Source organism: Centrocercus urophasianus, unplaced genomic scaffold (assembly GCF_019232065.1).
Source record: "Centrocercus urophasianus isolate 14NV4802_14NV808 unplaced genomic scaffold, USGS_Curo_1.0 seq_12, whole genome shotgun sequence".
In the NCBI taxonomy this organism is placed as follows: Eukaryota; Metazoa; Chordata; class Aves; order Galliformes; family Phasianidae; genus Centrocercus; species Centrocercus urophasianus.
In genome coordinates, this window is record NW_024884364.1 from 448,017 (window position 1) to 468,992 (window position 20,976).

The 20,976-nt window shown below is 45.0% G+C and overlaps 1 protein-coding gene across 1 annotated transcript; it reads right to left on the reverse strand.

The window, feature by feature from the left end:
• Nucleotides 1–5,457: 5,457 nt before the first annotated feature.
• NECAP1 (NECAP endocytosis associated 1) lies at nucleotides 5,458–13,177 on the reverse strand. The gene is made up of 8 exons (XM_042810755.1): nucleotides 12,881–13,177; nucleotides 10,575–10,675; nucleotides 10,319–10,423; nucleotides 9,866–9,947; nucleotides 9,027–9,135; nucleotides 8,757–8,943; nucleotides 7,627–7,720; nucleotides 5,458–7,506 (listed from the first exon to the last, which is right to left on the reverse strand). The coding sequence occupies exons 1-8, from the start codon at nucleotides 13,075–13,077 to the stop codon at nucleotides 7,458–7,460; spliced, it is 924 nt and encodes a 307-aa protein (XP_042666689.1). The 5' UTR covers nucleotides 13,078–13,177; the 3' UTR covers nucleotides 5,458–7,457.
• Nucleotides 13,178–20,976: the final 7,799 nt, after the last annotated feature.

Consider the following 20,976-nt stretch of genomic DNA (forward strand, 5'->3'; position numbering starts at 1 on the left):
TTAGAAAAGAGAAGGCTCCAGGAAGCTTCTGCTGCTAGAATGCATGCCTCTAACCGGACTCTGCACTGCCAATCACAACCCTCTGAACTCAGCCAGTTCTCAACCCACCTCACTGTCCATTCACCTGTCACGCACTTCCTCAGCTGCTCTATAAGGATGCTGTGGGAGACAGTATCAAACGCCTTGCTAAAATCAAGGTAGACTACATCCACTGTTCTCCCCACATCCACCCCACCAGTGAAGGCCTGGAGTATGCCCAGAGAAGGGCAACAAAGCTGGCACAGGGTCAGGATTACAAATCTTTTGAGGAGTGGCTGAGTCAACTGGATTGTTTAGCCTGGAGGAGGCTCAGGGAGACCTTATAGCTCTCTACAACTACCTGAAAGGAGGCTGGGGCAGGGTGGGGATCAGTCTCTTCTCCAGTACAACTAGCAGTAGAAATAGAGTGAAGGATCTCAAGCTGGACCACGGGAGGGTGGTGGTCAAGAAACATTTAGATGTTATACTAAGGGACATGGTTTAGCAGGAAAATACTGGTGATAGGTGGATGGTTGGACTGGATATCTTGAAGTCTTTTCCAAACCTTGGTGATTCTATGATTCTAAGCTGTAAGGCATTCCCTCAGCAGTCTTTTCTCTAGACTGTCACAGATAACTTCTCTGTCCTGTAGAACCAGGTGAAAGGAAAGACTGTTCCTGGTGAGTCCAGAAAGGAAGAAAGGATTTACATTGTACATAGAGCTATGCAACAATGTAACACGCTACCACTAGCAGGCCCCACTGTGAGGAAGGGCATGAGGATGTGAAGAGCTCCAGGGAGGACAAAGGTCTCTTCCTCACGAACTGTTTTCCAATTATTTGTGCTTCTGGGCTGCACAAGGAAGAATATAAGCCAGCACCTTCCATCGCTATACCTCACCTGAAACTTCTCTTAATCCAAAGAAACTGGTCAACTCTTTTTGCTTAAAGTAACTACTAGAAAGTTAGTCAAGCTTTACCACAAGACATGACCCTTCATTTTCTGCCTGCCAGGACCTACCCAGTAAATCCACCACATTCATCAAAAAACAATAACAACTTCGCTCCTAGATCTAAAGAAAGTAAGAACATTTTTCTAGGCCATTGTTGGCAATCAAATACCTGGATTAAGGTAAGACTTCTCATCTTTACCCAGACCACAACAACATTTCCATGATACCTTCAAAACTACTAGAATTTTGTTGTCTGGCAAACACTGAGCAAACGCAGCTGTGCAAAAACAGATGACAGTGAGTAGTCTTGATCAGGCTACAACTACAAAAGTGTCAGGGCCCCAAGCATACGTTCCTAGAATCATAAATGCATAGGGTTTGAAGGGACATTAATGATCATCCAATTACAACTCTGCACAGGCAGAGTTGCTATCCCCTAGATCAGGCTGGCCAGAGCCCCATCCAACCTGGTCTTGAACACTTTCAGGGATGGAGCAGCCATAACTTCTCTAGGCAATCTGTTTCAGTGCCTTACCAACTTTTTTGTAAAGAACTTCTTCCTAACAACTAACCTAAACTAGAAGAGGGGAGATTTAAAATTGCTTCCCCTTATCCTATCACTACATGGTAAAATGCCAGTCTCCATCTTGTTTATAGGCTCCCTTTAAATACTGAAAGGCTGCAATGAGGCTTTCCCAGAGCCCTTTTTACTCCAGGCTGAAGAGACTGTGAGAACCCTTCTTTGTTTTTTGGTTCAAAGCTTGCTACCCAAAGTATTTCTTGTGATAAGACTGAAATATCTAGGAGATGAGAGGTGGGTGTAGGCATGTGGCAATCAACATCACCATATGGACAATTTCACATTTGAAAGCATGTCTTTGGAGCTGTTTACCTTTGGAAGGGAGTGCTCAGGACTGGAGAACTGGCAGAAGATCCAGCCAGTAAATAACACCAGCTTGCTATGGGAGACTGGGAGATGATACCACTGCATCCTGTGAAGGCAAGATTCAAGTTGATGCCTCCATACTCCCTCTTATCAGCTGGTAAGGCCAGGGAGATGGGAACTAAAGGAGTTCCTGCTGAGATCCAAAAGCCAGAAGCTGTCCCTCCAAGAAGAGCTGACTCAACCACTTTGGACTTAAGTTTGTACTGCCAGTGGAAGTTAGCACCATGGTCACTGTCACCATCAATGGAACAACGCCTGACAACCCACCACTGCTGAAGGTCAACAACTGAACTATGAACCACACTGGACCCACGGTGGTGATTACCTCCCTCTTGTTTCCTACAAGAACTCCTTGCTTCCATTTCCTATATTTTTTATTGTCCTTCTTCCCTTTTCCATCTCCCTGAACAACTACAATTTGTAATAAACTGGTCAGACCAACATTTGAACCATTGTTTCTTAATCTCACATCAGGCATACATATATCAAAGAACCTCCTCTCCCTCCCATAAATTGGAGTGAGACAGGCCCAGCTCCTTCAGCCTCTCTTCATAGCAGAGCTGCTTTAGCCCTCTGATCATCTTACTGGCCCTCTTCTGAACACACTTCAGAACTTCCACCTTTCACACTTCCATCTTTCTTGCACTGGGGGCCCCAAGTTCAGATGCAGTACTCTAAATAGTGCTTGATGAGGGCTGAGGGAGACAATCACCTCCCTTGCCCTGCTGGCCACTCTTTTGATCCAGCCCAGCCTTCCAGGTTGCAAGCACACACTGTTGACTTGCATCAAGGTTTTTATCCACCAGAAGCCCCATGTCTTTTTTCACAGAGCTGCTCTAAATGATTTGTCCCTATCTATGCCCATGTCTGAGATTGCCCCAGTAAAGACGCAGCACCATGCACTTATTATGCCTTCTGGGGAACTGGCAGCCTAGACTGAAGTCCAGCACAAAAAACACATCCAGCTTGGAGACACCTCAGCAACACCTGTTACAATCAAAAAGATTAACGCAGTGGAAGGGCGATACAGGGGTATAACAGCAAAGGGACTAAGACAGATGGGATGGTATTACAAAGGGAAAGAAAAGGTGCTCGCCCATCTCTGATGATCTAGGCTCAGAGGAAAGCCTCCACAAGAGAGGGATCTCCAACCAGATATCTTTCCACAGTGGCAGTCAGCCTTAAATAAGGTTTAAGAGGTGGAGCCAGGTACCACCCCTTCCAATTACACAGGTGAGTTGCCTTCACCTGTGCTCTCAGGGCTGACTGGGCCCTTTCCCCAGGTGCTCAATCAGTGGTTCAGGCCATGACTCAACAGTTATATCTGCTCAGATGTTCAGGATACCATCACCAGGTTCCTTGGTTATGACCATCCATACACCTCACAGTTCTGCCCATTGGCTACTCTGACCATCCCCCTCTTAGAAGCAGATTGTTTCAGTTAAGGGACGGTATGATACTGCTCTCCATTTGCTCAGATTGCCCTTGCTGGATCAATTAATGTACCAAGCATCTTCAAGAATGGGATATTTCCCCTCCTGAATGAAACTCTTCTCTGGTGGAGCAACCAATGTTTCTTTCAGCACATCACTGCAAGACATCACTGGGCCTAAGATCTTTTGAAGCTCTTCTTTCACTGGTGATGGAGACAGACTACTCCTCTGGCTATCCCTCATGCCACCACTGTGCTTGGGCCACCCCTCTCTTAGGAAGGTGGGTCAGATCTGAGACCAGAACCCAATGAGGGTGCAAACAGAACCCTGGCCTTGCCACAGGCCCCTGCCAAACCCATCCTGAGTGACATGAACATTCAATTCAGCTGGGAGGGTAGAGTTAAATACACCCAATGCCTGGGCTTGTTTAACAGCCAGTTTTGCCTGTTAGAAAGCCTTATGTTCTGTTCTCCCCAAGTCTCACAGTTGCCCCTTTTGTTTTTTAATGAATTTTTATAATTATCTTAGCAGCTGCACCAAATACGGTATAAAGGAACACCAATATTGCAATATACTTCAGTACTCCTGCAGCTGCTTTGATGTTGCAGAGACTAGGAATGCCTGAACCTTATTTATTACAGCACCAGGTAGGACTTCGGCCTTTCCTGACCAAACCACCTCAGGCTCAGACCTTGCACTCTTCTGAGGATTCGTAGCCCATCTTCTTTCTTGCAGATGGTAGTTAATGAATCTACCACCTGTCCTACCGCCTCCAGTGAATCAGATGTCAACAGATCACCAATATAATGGTGCAAGTTAACATTATTAGGTTTTTCCTAATTTGCCAGGTCACGTGCCACTAGGTTATGGCAATATGTTGGTGAATGTACATACCCTTGTGGCAGGACCTGAAAGATCCACCGCCCACCTCCCCACATGAATGCAAACTGGCCTTGCAATTCTTCAGCAACTAGAATACTGAAAAATGCACTTGTCAAATCTAGGACACAGTGATAGGTTTTTATCTCCCTACTGAATGTGTCCATTAAGGAGGCAATATCAGCTACAGCTGCAAGAACAGGGATGGTATTATAAAGAGAAAGAAGAGGTGCTCACCTGTCTCTGAAGATCTAGGCTCAGAGGAAAGTCTCCACAAGGGAGGGATCTCCAACCAGATATCCTTCCACAGTGGCAGTCAGCCCTTAAATGAAGTCTAAGAGAGGTGGAGCCAGGCTCCATCCCTTCCAATTACACAGGTGAACTGTTCTCACCCGTGCTCCCACAGCTGACTGGGTCCTTTCCCTAGGTGCTCAATCAGTGGTTCAGGCCATGAACATCAACAGTTACCAAACACCCTTTGCCCACAAGCTATAGCTATATCCAAGCCTAAGGCTCTCACCCTTGATCCCTATCTGATCTACAGTACAGCCACAACTATGCCTGGCAATATACCCTGTTGATCTGAATCCTCATCCTCACCTGTTCTACCTTTGTGTTTAGGTTCCACAGGACTTTCCTTTTTTGGAGAAGACACTGTCCCTGCGTACACTGCTGACTAAGCTCCCAGCTTGCTTTCCTTTTACAGCATTATGTCTTCGCCTTCTCCTGACAAAGGGCCCACTCAGCTCATCTCTGCAGTCAGCAAAGACTGCTTCCCATTCACAAGCACCACAGAAATTAATTCTGACAAACACCTGCAGGATGTAAAACCTCTAATGGCTGAAATATTAGTTGGCAAGGCTATCAGAAGTTCTCTCATTTGCTAGTTTTATCCACATTCTTACCTAGAAACAAATATCCCTTTAGTCAAGTCTGTTTTCCACATTACTTCCCTCCCTCCCCCCATCACCACTTTGAACAGCCATAGGTCATGATTACATCCTTCTTCCACACTCATACTTCCTTGCCCAGAGGCTGAACTCAGTTTGTTTCTAGAGCTGCTTTTGCCCAGTTTGTAGGTAGTAATGTGTTTGCAGAAGAACAAGTGGGATCTTGTTTGAGACAAAGATCTTCACTCTACAGTGCTTCCAAAACAACAATCTGACAACTTAGACTCACGATACTCTTTTCCCCAAGGTTACTTATTTAATAACGATTTCACCAATACATTTTATGCTTAATATACGTATCTTTAATTTTTGCCTTTTTATTTTTCAAATACATCATATATTATCTCCAGAATACTAAGACAACATGGAAGAGGCTCCTAATTAGTTTTAACTGGTGCTGTGAAGTCCTTGATTTGGAGAACTTATACGTCGTTGAAATGACAGGACCTGCCAATGCTGTGAGAGAGGGGGGGAAGAAAAGCCAACCAGTGGAGTCCATGGCTTAGCTAGCATATTACAGCCACCCACAGATTCTGAGCAGGCAAGGAGCTTAAGTATAATAAGACTGCAGGAATGACTGGGGGGGGTGGAAGGAAGGGAGAAACGGGGGGACACCAAGAAAGTCAGGTCATCAGGACTGAATCAGTGCTTAAAATACATCTAAGAGCAGTCTTGCCCCCATTACCACAAGAAGTGCAGAGCTATTTTCAAAAATAGTTTTACTTCCAAGCGAAACATAGTCCCCAGAATGCCCTCAACGTAGTAAAAAGGATAAAACAGACCTCAGAGCTTTGCAAATGCAAGGTACATACAACTAACTACTCTCTCTTTTAACATCCTCACCAGGCAATCTTAATTCCAAAGGGCACTATTTAGTTGTGTATCCTAATTACGGAACTGTTGACACTGAGCTGGTTTGTTGTTGAAAATGGGAAGAAGCCTTCTAGTGAATTACCAAAGCGCTAGTGTTCTAGTCATTGTGACCATCATCCTGGCTAGTGTTTTGGCTCAACAGCATGGAGGGGCTTGGGAGATTTTCAACCTGCCAGCAGGCTTTCCCAAATTTATCAGCAGACTTACACCCCAGATCACATCCATAGTTGCTGAAGATGAAATAGTGTACAAAGGGCCTTCAGAAACTTTTCTTTGAAGAAAATCACCAAGGAACCCAGAAGGGATAACTTGGCTGTCACAGTTCAAGATGAGGCCTACCATACATGTCTTGCCCAAATGATACGAGCTGAAAGCATATGTGACTGTCCCTTCACCAGAAATTAACCCCATCCCACTATGGTCCTTACTGTGGCCTGAATATGCAATACTTGTTAACTTCTCATTGTAATAAGTATTGCTTGACAAATAAAGGTAAGGGCTCAGCAGAGTGTCACAGGAACATGAAATGCTAAGCAGCGGGATAACTAAATTGACATCTAGTGCAAGTAACTACCTAATTACAAAACCAGGCTTTTTCTCCCCCAAAGCTATTTCCATTTAAACAGCTCACTGACAATGAGTTTGGATGAGGGAAAAAGGAAGAAGTGAGAAATTCCTCCAGAGACTCTGCAAGCTAAGCAAGGAGCCTCACGATGGGGTGACCAGCTGCAGCTAAATCAGGGGCAGCAAGTCTACTCGAGGGCTTGCACAATTCCTCCCATAGGAGCACAGGAACATCCAGTACTATCAAGAAATGCACCAAAGAAAGGAAGTGCACTACATGCACAGTAAGATTCACTCCTCACCACAGACAGGATTAATCAAATGGCATTTTGTGTTATGACTCAGGAGAAACATGATAGCTTACAGCTTCCATTTAAAATTGCAGCTTTCAGCTCTGAAGGCCAAGCCACAGCAACTCAAGTTGCTATTGAAAGCGAATGTAGAAAGCAGTCTGCAGCCAAAAAATTTAAAGGACGAAGAACCCAGAGACATCTACCCAAACTCCTCCTGTATGAACTCACTTCAGGATTCTTGCTTTTCTTATGTGCAAAAATAGAGTAGAGCTAGGATGTACCATGCAACAGCCGAGTGAGTAGAAGAGATCAGGCTCTCTTCCTTTTGCTCACCTTGTGAGGAGTCAGGATATTCTCTTCAGGTTCAGTGGGTTTCACTGTGGGAATCAAAAATATTAAGTTTTGACTGAAGTAAAGATCTGGCTTTAAAAAAAAAAAAATTGTCCAACTTGTTCTTGATTGCAGATTGGAGAGGTTTGTGCCCCCTGTGACTATTTGTGCCTCTAGACTCTTGGTCATCAGTTTATTCCATTCCACTGCTTTAACCATTCAGAACTGGACCCAGTTGGACTGCTGAGGAGCCTGATTAGGAACACCACTGAAAGAAAGAAAGGACAGTCAAAGGTGTACCCCTAACAATGCCTGTTAACTCACTGCTCCTTCAGCACATATTAGAATGTCACCCTTCCTGTGTGCAGTCCCCTTCATCACAGTTTACCTGGATGCAGTGTTGAAGTCACCCCAGACATCTGTGGTAGTTGATGTTGGTGTCTTGGATGCACATGCAGGAGCATCTAAGTCTAACAGAATATCTAAGACAGAAGAAGAGGAAAAAAAATCTGAAATCTGTCAAGGTAGTAGAAAAAACAAAAATGATGTGCAGGTATTTAAACTGTCATGTTATACAAACTACTGGATGCAGTGGCACAATCTTTGAATGGACTCCAGCTCTTCAGAAGAAGAAAGTGACAATTTTTAAGGGCCTAGTCTGCTTTAACAGTAGCCCTTTTTGTCAAGCATGCACTGAGGCTGCAGTTCCTGCTATAGAGTTATTTTCTCTTCAAGAATCATTAGGTCTCTATCTAGCACATCAACTGGCAGCTTTACAACATATTATCCCCTCCAAGGAAATCTAAGGTCTCAGCACAAGCACAGCAACCTTAACAGTTGCTATCAGCATAAATCACAAGCTGCAGCCCAGCCCTATTCAGAAGCTTGTGGTTTCTTCTTATCACTCAGGTCAGTATGTCTGTGAATTCAGGAACAGTGCTATATCATTAGCATTCATCCTGTGGTCATGCATTTAATTCAGCATCCAAAAGACTCAGAAACCTCTTTGTTACAGCCCAATCTCACTATGTTTTGCACCTTCTGGTCTTCATACTAAAAGCTAGCTCCTTTCTTATTTAAAGCCTCTCCAGAAGTGCTTTATACCTACACCTTTCAACAATCATGGGCTATCTGTACGTCCCTAAGAAAAGCAAGCAACTCAGCACTTCTTTTCTGAACATTCCGCACAGCTCTGCCAGCGTCCCTCAAGCACATATAAGTTTAGAAGAATCCAACTAATTAAATACCATATCTATCTGCCCAGGTCATTTTGGCCACATCATTTGTTTTCTCCTTTTGCAAGGAGAACAGCTACAGTGCTATTTAATGGGCTAGCATTATTAAACAAACACAGAGATCTCAGGTCAAAGACAGAAAAGATCTCAGGGTACATCATGTTACATAGTTCTTTTTAAACTGCTCTGTTGATGTTACTGTGAGCTTGAATGCCACTTCCCTCCACCTTCTCTACGTACCTACTAATGTTTGATAGATCGTTTGCTCTGTGCTAACATTTACCTGCACTGCTCATGTTGCTGGATTTCAGCGTGGGTGGTGGTGAGACATGGTTGGCAATGGATGTGGAAGAAGCAGGAGGGATTGAAGGGACTGCAATTTTGCCTCCTGGCGGGGGTGGCAGCAGACTTAGGCCCCCTGATCCAGACACACGAGGCTTGGCTGCTCCTCCTTTCTTAGTTGTCATGTTCTGTACAAAAATGAAAGGACTAGTGAGAAAGATTATCCACTGGAATATCCAGAAAAAGAGGTAGGGTCAACTGGGCTCCTTACCCCAATGTTTAGTTTGATGGTCTGCCCCTCCTTGAACCCTAAATCCAATTTAGGACGTGTGTCAGCTTCCAGGGTCTCCTTGGAGATCTCAGTTTCCTGCTTCACCCACCTAAAAAAATGACAGGGAAAAGATAAGAGACTGTGGCAGATAGGAGCGGAGTTTTGGTTTTTTTAAAAAGAAAAAAAAAAAAAACCACAACACAACAACACGATTCTTTTCCACAACCTGACAAATAACTATCTTGCCTTTTCAAACCAACTCCCTCACTACTCTCAGTGTAGTACAACAAAAAAGCTCAAAACACCACAAAACCAAGAGACTGTCTGTAGTGTCATAGGATTTAAGAATAAGACTACAGAGCCAGCAGGAAAGCTGAAAAGGACACGTAGGAAAGAAGGGCACGTAGCAACGGAATGAGGAAAAGGGTAGTTTCAGATTAGATGTTAGGAAGAAATTCCTTCCTGTGAGTATAGTGAGACACTGCAACAGGCTGCCAAGAGGTTGTGGATGATCCCTCCTTGGAGGCATTCAAGGCCAGGTTGGATGGGGCCTTACACAACCTGGTCTAGTGGGAAGTGCCCCTACCTACAGCAGGGGGGTTGGAGCTAGATGATCATAAAAGTCCCTTGCAAACCAAATGAATCTATGGCTTACAGACTGGACCTTGAAGGACTCCCAGCTTACAAGACAGTTGGCAATACATTCAAGCATTCCTAATCGTGACAGAGCAGGGCTTCATGACCTTCCCAAGAAAACCTCTGCTATGCAAATGAGCACCACCACCCAATACATTCCAGGGGCCAGAGGGAAAACAGCATTCCAGAAAAGCACAACTCACTTGAAGTGATCCTGCAAAGACACATTGAAGTCAAAGGCATCACCACGATCTGTGAAACCAATGCCTATAAAAGCACTTCGTCCTATCAAGGAGACAGAAGGAGTCACTGGAGGTGCCTTGTGAATGGGCCTGTGTTCATTCACTCCAAAAACCATTCTGTGCTACCCCTTTGCAACTGATCTACCACTGAAACCAGCATCTCACAGAATTTCACTGTTCCTAGCTTAGAGGATGCTAGGAACATGTGATACTCTCAGAAGCCGAATGCTCCTCCCCAGCCCCTGGACTACATGCAACACAGAGAATCCCTCTCAGCAAGCTTCCCTTCCCACCCTTCCAGACATCCTACCCAGCCTTTTCAGTATTCCCATCACTATCTCAATCCACCACATATACACACAGCTTCATCAGGTTGAGTGTCCTCAACCCCAGCACTTGGCATACTCAACTCACCAGTCCCATCCTGAATCCGAATCACAAAATAACGGCTCGAATCCGTCACAGTCTCCACAGCAATGCCAGGATATTGGTCTATGGGAGCCTGGGCAAAAAGCTCCCCTACAAATAAAGAATTAAGTACTGAGGAAAGCAACTGTTTTTCTAAAGCATGTCCAGGACTGTCACACACAGCTATGAGCAGGCTCAGGAGCACAGGCTCACAATTAGCAACCACAGTTATAATTTCAGCAAGCCACCTTACTCCCCTTACCTGAGACCTTATCCTCTAGTTTCACATATGCAGTTTTTCCTTTGGAAGTGACACGAAGTCTCCCTGTCCAGTCCGGATGGTCCAGTTTCCAGTCAGATGCCCTGAAAAGAAAAGCAGCTGTTCATTGACTATATCTCAACCCTTCAGCCCAATCAGCTCAGCTAACGTCTCTGTTCCCAAACCTTCAACACATGAGGCTGTCTTCTCTCTTCAAACATCACGCCAGATCTCAGCTCTCCTCTACTGCTGCTAATCTACAAACATCACTCCAACTGGTCTGTCCTTCTTCCACATAAAGGGAAATAGACAACAACCAAAGAACGTCAGCTCACCTCTACCTTTATAAGCTTGCAGAAGAGGAAGACTGAAGCCCAAAAACTCACTTGGAACAGTAAATCCAAAAGGGACTAAGTAACAATTTATGAGTATTTTCTAGGAAGAGCTAGCATAAAGAAAAGCCAATCCACTATTTTACCCCATTGTTGTAAAATAATATCAAGTATCTCTGAATCTAGAGGCTTCTAGGTTACATGGATCAAGTGAAACATCATACATGCAACCATACTGATTAGCCCATCAAATAGACTGCTGTGAAAAGGGAAGAAAACATCAAAATACACACAAAAACAGGCCAACCAACAGGAGTTAACAAATATGTTTTAAGAAATGTGAACTTCTGAGTTACTCCCCGACACTGCCAGAGCCAACAGGTAAAGTTCAACATTTGATTATCCCATCCAGAAGGACCCACATAGGCTTGAGCAGTGGACCCAGGAGAACCTCGTGAGGTTCAACAAAGCTAAGTACAAGACCTTGCATCTGAAGTGAGGCAACTCTCACTACCAATACAAGCTGGGGAATAAAAGGATTGAGCATAGCACTGCCAAAATTACCTGGGGGTACTGGTGAATGGCAAGCTGGACAAGAGCCAGCAACGTGCCCTTGTAGCTCAGAAAGCCAGCTGTATCTTAGGGTGCATCAAAAGAAGCACGGCCAGCAGGTCAAGGAAGGTGATCCTGTCCCCTCTACTCCACAATGGGGAAGCCTCACCTGGAGTACTGCATCCAGATGTGGAGTCCTCAGTACAAGAGAGACAAACCTGCTGGAGCCTGTCCAGAGGAGGGCCACAAAAACAATCCAATGGATGGAATACCTCTCCTGTGAGGACAAGCTGAGAGAGCTGGGGCTCTTCAGCCTGGACAAGACTCAGAGGTGACCTGATAGCAGCCTTTCAATATCTAAAGGGGAACTACAGAAAAGAATGGGACAGACTCTTAAGCAGTGTCTGTGGCGATAGAACAATGGGAAGTGGCTTCAAGCTCAGAGAGGATAGATTTAGGCTGAGTATAAGGAAAAAGTCTTTCACAATGAAAACGGTGTGGCACTGGAACATGCTGTCTAGAGATGTGGTAGATGCTCTGCTCCTGGAGACTCTCAAGGCAAGGCTGGATCAGGCCCTGGGCAACCTGATTTAGCTGCGCATGTTCCTGTTCACTGTGAGGGACCTGAATCGAAGGATTGTTCCTGGGCTAAGGCACAGGCAGCACGAGATGATTAAAATCTATCAGAAGAATTTAGTATGTCATCTGTAGCTGAAGTCAGCAGAACTAGAAGTGTTATGGCCTCAGAAAGTACTTCTGATCTGCTTGCAACCAGAGAGCAGCTAAGCAGGCACTAGTGCCTATGAAAACCTGCTTCCCAAGTCCCTGCTTATTCACACAGAAGGGATCATGCCAGCTGATCACTTATGTGAACACCAGAGCCACATGCTGCATTAGCTGTGCCAGGTTTGCAGAGACGACAAAAGGAGGGGGTGGGGAAGGATGCACAGGACAGCAGTTATGGTATGACCACAAGCACATGCATAAAAATGGCTTTTTACTCTGCAGACCTGCTTATGGCTTCCCACCCTCCTCTGTCTCATCTAAGCAATTATGAAATCCGATAGGCCTGATGCTGCAACACGGTCTCGGTTAGGAGGCGAACAGTAACGACAGCTGCTGCACCCTGCTTCCAGTGGGGCACTAAGCACCGGCTCCGTCCCGACCACCCACCTTGCTCCCTCACCGGCAGCGGCACTGCCTGCAGCTGAACCCTGCAGCACAGACGCCACCACCTTGACGCGATCACTGACCCCGGGCAAAAATGCCTCCTCTCTTCTCTCGCCAGCCCAGCGAGCGGACAATAAGGGCTGGGCCAGATCAGGCAAAGGCAGTCAGGGGGCGACCCTTGGAGCCGCGCACAGCCCCGCGCCGAGCATCGGCCCGCTAGGCGCAGTTCGGCCCCAGTCGCCGGCACCCTCTGACCTGTATCCGCGGTTGGAGGTTCGCGGCGGGATGCGGTACACACTGACATCAGGCTTCACGCAAAGGACAGACTCGTACTCCAGCTCAGCTGCCGCCATCTCAGAGGCGAACCCCAGCACCCCAGTGAGGACTGAAGGATAAGAGCCTAATAAAACGGGGCACTTCCAACAGCCATCTTTGATGAGGTCAGACACCATCTGGAGGGCGCTGGTGAGGCCTTAATGGAATCAGGCCATGCCGAAGGCGGGGGGAAGACATCTTGGATCCTGGCAGCAAAACGCTCCGCAGGGGGCGGCCATCTTGGAATCGGTTCTAACAATACAATAGGAGCCGGCGCCATCTTGGGTCTTGGCAGTGCCGTCGCTCCCCCTACCCCCCTCTCGCAGCTGATGAAGTCGTGCGGGCGCTCTACGGAATACAAATTTCTTCCGATTAGCTCAGGTTCCGGACTGGCGCAGAAGGTAGTCTTGTCGGGATTGGGAAGAGCCAGGCAGGGCTCTAGAGCGATGGTGGGTGCCGGTAAGGACCCGTGGGCTGTCTCGGGGCCATATCTGTTGGCTGCGGGGCTGAAGCGCTGCGGGAGCAGAGGTTGCCATGAAGCGACAGTAGCGTCAGGAGGAGTGGACGGGCTTCCCGACGGGGCGCCTGGGAAAGCCCCAGACCCACACCCATCGCTCAGGAAAAACTAAACCGTCAGCCTACTATTAACGCTGTTTAAGCTCTCACCAGAAGGATGCAGTGCAGTGCCAACTGAAGCTATGATAAATAACTTCCTGCGTTTTGATACATTAACTAAATAGAGCCCCGTGAACAGCAAAAAAATATGCAGCCACACTTTGTTTTGATAAAAGGAATGTGAGAATAGGTTTCAAATTACAGAAAAAAAATACATTTCTTTGGTATATTTGCAACTCCATTTGACATAAGCACATTTTTCAAATGGAATGTATAGAGTTGCGATCAGATATTTAAAAGTCTGATTATTGCTCTTCAGACTGTTATAAGAAAAATATCCTTTGCTTCACAGTCATGCCTTATTCATGTCATCACTTCCAGCAGTACACACTTCTGTATACACATATCCTACTATCAAGAATGAAGAACAAAATGAGAAAAAACTTTGTAAAAATACTCTGAGCACCGAGAATTACCACCACTACCATCAAACCAAATTGGTGCTTTAGTTTTACAAAAACAAGGTCTAAGATCCCACTAGTTCTGTGGTTTTGTTTCTCTCTTTTTTCTAACCATCTTAATAAAAATATTAAATATTAAAATGTCTTGTTACTTGCATACATTAACTACTGTAACATGACAGAAAGCACAACAATGCTTTCCAAATAATTTCCAGAACACAGCAGAGCAGCAAGGTCCCACACCACAGCAAGTGAGGATTTGCTCAAACACAATAGCAGTGGACACAGAAATAAGAGAAAGAAGCTGCTTACCTCCAGAAAGCCTCAAACATAGAGGGATCTTCAGATAAGATACCCTCACTTCCTCTGCCAACCCTTAAATGAGTTCTGAGAAGGGGTGGATCATTGCATGCACCTGAGCTCCCACTCCCCTGGGTTGGCCCTGCTTTCCTACCAGGTGCTTAATCACTGGTTCAAGCTGTCACTTAGCATTTCCACTACACTCCACGCCTCCATAGCATGAACCAATAATTGATCAGATTAAAGGTAAACCCTTTATTTTATGGTAATCCAGTGCAAAGTAATGCTCGTACAACTGTCCATCATTATGTAGATTGACAAAGTATGAGATGATGATTGGTTTATGTTTATGTTGATGTTCCTTCATCAGCCAGTACTTGATAGTTCTCCGCAAGACACAAAGTTGCTTGGACTAAGGGAAGGTTTGGCTTGTGTTCCATCAGTCCCATGTAGTTCATCACCAGCTGTCATGCAGATCTTACAGTGACACTGGAATATGCTGATACCACTTTACTCCTGGTGATCTTGTGGACTCAAGCTCATGAAGGGTAGTACAGATGTTGCAGAGATACAAGAAGGGGTAGGTCCACCCTCCACAGCAAGATAGAGGCCATGTTCCTGCCCTGGATCAACACTTACGCTTGTGCTGTGGAACGTCCTGCCCATATGTACCATCCTCTTTGTCCCAATATCCGAGACTGCATAGCTATATTAGGTATCAAAGGGGGAGTCCTGATTTGCCAGAGGGACATGATTAAGGTCCCCATAGTGATGAAAACCAGAATGTTGACCCAGTGTCTGCAAACCGTGTACACACTGCTGGGGGGATTAGAAATCCCTCAACCACCACCAGTCTCCCTTAGGGTAGCAAATAGGCCACACCATTTTGGTCCTTCTTGCAACCTTCAAGGCCATTCTGTTCTATGGGTACCCGGTTCTAAGTTTTCAGAGGCAGGAAGAAGATTATTTTCATTGCCAATTTGGGGTCTTACCTGGTTATTGATGCACATAATTTGAATCCTAAGCAGGGAGGCTCGTGTCATCTGCAATATCTTCACGGCACTGTGTCTGCCATCTTTAGGCATGAAAATTCATGTCCTGCAGAGTTTCATAGAGCCTCTTTGTCCACCTCTGCAGGGACTGAGAGTCTGTCTTCAAGACAGCCTTAAGACTGCTGTTATAGCATTCAATAAGGCCTGGCCCTGTCAGATTATGTGGCAGATGGAATCTCCAGTCGATGTTGTTTTCTTCTGCCCAGCATAGTACCACTGCACCAGTGAAATGAGTCCCTTGGTCACTTTCGATGACTTGAGGTGCCTCCTAGGCAGCCATCAACTTGATGAGAGCCCTGATGGTATATGCCTGGTTTGCTCTTGGCACTGGATAGGCCTGTATTAGCCTGCTTGCTGTGTCAGCACAGGTCAGGGCATATCTCACCTCCCTCAGACCGAGGAAGGGGCCCAATGTAATCAACCTGCCACCATTGGAGAGGATTGTGTCCTCCAGCAAGATGGGCTGTTGTTTTGGGCAACAATCTGTCTCACCCTAGAGCAAGCATTGTAATCTCAGCATATCTGACAAAATCAGACAGTTGTATGGGCAGCCCCCCATGCTTTAGCAGCTGCCCACATTGTCCTTTGTCCTGCATGCTGCATCTTTTGTTGTAACCAGCGAGCGATGTTCTCAGAGGGTGAATTTTCAGACTATTGTACTCAAGCCTGTATGTCAGCTTCACTGTTTCCTTGTGACCATGAAGATTGGTGACCAGAAACATGGTAGACATGTATGGTCCATATGTCTAACGACATATCTCTACCCCATATTTGTCAGATATAAATAGTCCATTCATGGATGGCCCACTGTGCAATCCAAAGAGTGAGTCCCCAGTACACTACCTAATTATCTGTGCAGATATTCAGGACATCATCACCAGGTTCCTTGGTTATAACCGTCCACACACCTCACAGTTCTGCCCATTGGCTACTCTGATTATTTCCCTGTTCAAACCAGATTGTTTGGAGGGATGGTATGCTACTGCTCCATACTTGGAGCTTGGATTATCCTTGCTAAACCCATCTGTATACCATACATCTTCAGGAGTGGGATATTTCCCTTCCTGAAGACTCTTCTCTGATGGAGCAACCACTGTCTCTTCTGGTGCATCACTGTGGTACATCACCAGGCCTAGTATCTTCTGGGGCTCTTCTTTCAACAGTGATGAAGACAGACTTCTCCTCCAGCTGAGATAGGCAACCCATTGTGCCACTGTCTGTGCTTGGGCCACCCTGTCTTAGGAAGGTGGGTCAGATCTGTCACCCATCCCTGAGTTGGCAAGGTCATCTTAACTATAACTTCAGCTGTTTGTGTTACTGGCTGTACTGCCTGTAAGGCAGAGTAGGTGGCCAGTTTTTCAATCATACTATACCTCACTTCTCCATGCCAGTCCTGAAACCAGAACCCAACTGGGGTTCAAATGGAATTCTGGCACTGCCATACTTCAACTGAACCCAGTCTGAATCACATGGAGATCTAGTTTGGCTCGAAGGGTAGGACAGAATACACCCAGTGCCTGGGACTGTTTAAAAGCTAGTTTTGCTTGCTTGTAGGCCTCTTCTTCCTTTCCATGTTCTCATTTGTACTCATTCAATTATATGTACTCTTGCTTTTTAGGGGGTGTTTTGAAATTTTTAATTTTCCTCGAGCTGCTTCTGTAGCTGGAGGAGGGTACAATTGACTGGAAATCAGTTTTTGCAACTTGAATACCAGCCTGGATTAAATTTTGCACATCTGTTTCTAGGATACTTGTATAGGCCCCTATCAAGATGCCTGCAGGGCAGGTCTCCTAGTTTTAGTTACAGGGAGGACCTCTGCCCTTCCATTGTTCAGACACTGTGCCTGATCTATACGTGCTCCATTTCCCCTAGATCAGCCATCAAATGGACTGGATGATGGCCTCTGAGGCCACTAAAGGGCTTAAGTACAGACACCAGTAGGCCATATGGTGGGGAGGTGCCTGTTGTAAGATGAGGTCTCTCATTCCTGCTAAAAACTTAGCCAGGTCCAGACTCTGAAAAGCGGCATCATAAATCACCTTCTTCATTCCAAGTCCTCTAATATGATTTTGAAGTTCCTCCATCGAAGCCCATGGACCAGTATTTAATGGGACATTGCTTTAATTAGGCCATGTGATTCTACATGCAGCCATTATCCATTGAATTAGAGAATGATTCTCATCATTATGCAATATAGTAATGTGTAATCTTTGTCTGAGGACTGAATATGTGGTGATGGATGCATGTCCAGAAATCACTGAACCACACTGTCAGCTCCCATGTCCTACAGTCTTAAGAGCCAAGCCACTACAGTCCCTTGTGTATTCTGTTTAAATCATTGTAATAAATCTGTGAGTTCTACAGTCATGTACAGACACACTACCACACATAGTGTGGGTGTGGGGAGGGGGGCCACTCCTGTGGTGGCAACCTCATCTCAGGCTGAGATGTTGAGTAGTTACATCTGAGGTTCTCAAAGTTGGACTTCAGTTTTCTTGACTTTCCTATTATTTTTAGATCCAACCAGAATTCAAGAATCCTGTTAGCCTCAGTCCTTTTTTCCTTCAAAGGATATAGTTCTAAACTTCAGAGGAGTATAACATAATGGAAAGCACAGAAATGACAGCAGAACAGCAAGATCCCAGGCTACAGTGAGTAAAGATTCACTCATACACGACAGTGAACACAGAAATAAAGGAAAAGGAACTACATACCTTCAGAAAATCTCACATATGAAGGAATAACCAGAGATACTTCGCTCCCCTTCCCCCTCCTGCTCCACTCCTTATCACTCAGGTGCAATACACCTGAGCTCCCCTGGGTTGGCCCTGCCTTCCCACCAGATGCTTAATTACTGGTTCAAGCTGTGTCTCAGCATTTCCTCTACAACTATATTATACATTTTACAGGGGCAGCTCTGAAAGTTATTCCTCCTGTTTTACTATATTGGCCCATGATGTCAGAACTGGATGTTGGTGTTACAGCAGGAGAGGTTGAACCTTCCTGCTAATATCATTACATTTTGTTGCCATGTGACAGATGGCAGTAGGGGAGCAATCTAACAAAATAGCATCTGACATGCAAGTACATATGAAGCAAAGGTGTGTCATTGAATTCCTTCATGTGGAAAAAAAGGCACCCATTGACATTCATCAAAGCTTGATGAACATTTATGGAGACTAACAGTGAACGTGAGCACAGTGAGGTGGTAGATGCTGTATTTCAGTGACAGTGGGTCATCTCCTCTGGTGCAGGTTTTGGAGAGCATGGCCTGTTGGCTCTTGTTCACTGGTGGTGAAAATGCATAGCTAATGGTGGTTAGAATGTTGACAAATACTGTTTCATAGCTGAGAATTTTCTCTATCAAGCAGAGTTACTATGCTTATTTTATCTGTTGTGGTTTCCACAGAAATAAGTAGGAGGCACTACTTTTGGAACAATCTATGTATATGTGAAATTTCCTTTAGACATTAATAAGAACAAAACAGCAAACTTCTGGTTTAACTGGCAGATCTAAAAGTAACTTGCCATTTTTAAAATAAAAAATGTGAACAGCTATATGAGTAAATACATAGAAGCAATGACAATGCATGCCTGGTGTGAGCTAAGTACCAAACTGACAGTGGAATACGCAAACGTGAAAATTCTGTTTTCATCTCTGCCAGCTAGTTCTGCCTCTCTGAAGTGGGAGAGAGGGGCTGACACACATTACTTTATGTTGAATCTTGATGCCCAAGAAGCAGAGGTCCATGCCCTGCTGAGTGGATGAAGAAAGTCTGCCCTACAAGGCTGCACACTGGGGCAGGCAGATACCTGCCTAAGAGAGTGTTGAGCACTTTTGTGCAGCTCGCACAAGAATGAGCAGGAATATTTGGAGCCGATTCTTAATGGAGATGTATGCCACAATGTAAAGTAAAGCTCTGCCTCCCTGCTTACAGAATGCCAGTTTTATATTGCTTGCCTGATTGCTAGATTTAAGGCAGAGAGGTTAATGAGAGGCAAACCTTGGAGAACAGAGCAGAACTGCTTAAAGGCAGTATATAAGATCTTTTCCAACTCAAACCCTTTTATGATTCTGTGATGGTGTAACTAGTAACTGGCAGACTGCTGCAGTTTCATAATGGCAAATCTGAAATAAATAATGTCAATTGTAAATTGCAGTAAGGTTTTAGTCAATTGATTATGATCACCACTTGAGGTTTACCATCAATGTTAATTTCAACACAATCATCCTCATAGACACATTGGCAGAAAATGGGCTAAATAAATGGGCAGTGAGGTGGATTGAAGCACTGGACTCAGAGTGTTGAACAGAAGAGCTAAATCCAATTAGGTGCAAGTGAGTAGTAGTATTCAGCAGCAGAATACTACTGAATACTACTACTTTCTGGTACTGTTTAACTCTTTAAGAACCTGGATGATGAAGCAGAGTGCACCCTTAACAAGTTTGCAGATGATACAAAACTGGCTGACATACCAGATGGTTTTTCTGGAACTCAGGGAAACATCAACAGGCTGACTGGTCGGACAGGAACATAATGAAGTTCAAGGTAGGGAAGCACAAAGTCGAACATCTGAGAAGGAATAACCCCAGACATTTATACATTCTTAGAGCCAACTGACTAGTAAGCAGCTTTGGAGAGAACGATGATCTTGTGGTCCTGGTGAACATGAGCCAGTACTACCACATCACAGTAATTAAGGCTAACAGCACTCAAAGCTGCATTAGGAGAAGTGCTGCCAGTTGGTGTAGGGAAAGGCTCCTCCCCTTCCTCACTACTGCTGAGGTCACATCTGAAGTGCTGGATGCTGTTCTGAGCATTTCAGTACTAGAGAGATATGGGACATAGCAGAGTGAGGCTTGTGAAGAGCCACTTAGATGATTATGTGACTGGAATACCTTTCATGCAGAAATGGCAGTATGATTGGTGTGTGTAAAGGAGATGAAATCAGGCTCAGTGGTGTCTGATGACAGGCAGTTGGGGCAGACTGAAGCATGGGAAATTGTGTCCAAGAGACACAAGAGAACACTTTTTTACTCTGAGGGCAGTTGAACATTGGAACAGATTTTCCACAGAGTATTATCGTGTATTTCATCAACTGAATTTTTTCAGGCTGGAAAAGCAGCTGATGTGGAGTGATAAAAAGCCAGAATGGTAAGAAATTGGATGGGCAAGATGAATGTGCAGATCTCATAACAGATGAAGGAGCTACAGAACAAAAAGATTGGACATTGACACCTAACGGTATCACGTTAGAATTTGTATTTATGAACTAAATTCAGTGTTATGCCAATAGGCAAGATATCTGATTTGGCACTGTGATCTTGTTTTTTCTTAAGGAAACTTTAAAGTATGTATCTATGCTTATAATTCCTTACCTTCCTGATATTCTTTGGCTCAGGAGTGTTTTGTTATCATTTTATTCTGATTTTCTTGTTTTCTTATTTTAACAGCAGTTGCCTCTAAAGCTTTAACAATGAGTTTTTGTAAGCCTACCCCTCAGGGCGGGAAGGTTACTTTGCACATACGTGCACACTAGGGGAGGGAGGGGGAAACAATCCGTTCCTATAATGTTATGAGTTAATTTTTTTCAGTCACTCTGGAGA

What these genes read in the sequence shown, in the direction of transcription:
- NECAP1 (XM_042810755.1), bottom strand. Translation starts at nt 13,077, where the DNA reads ATGGTGTCTGACCTCATCAAAGATGGCTGTTGGAAGTGCCCCGTTTTA. An exon ending in TCGGATTCAGGATGGGACTG is followed by an intron (nt 9,948 to 10,318) that starts GTGAGTTGAGTA and finishes TCTCCTTGATAG; the next exon opens with GACGAAGTGCTTTTATAGGC. An exon ending in CCATCAAACTAAACATTGGG is followed by an intron (nt 8,944 to 9,026) that starts GTAAGGAGCCCA and finishes ATTTTTGTACAG; the next exon opens with AACATGACAACTAAGAAAGG.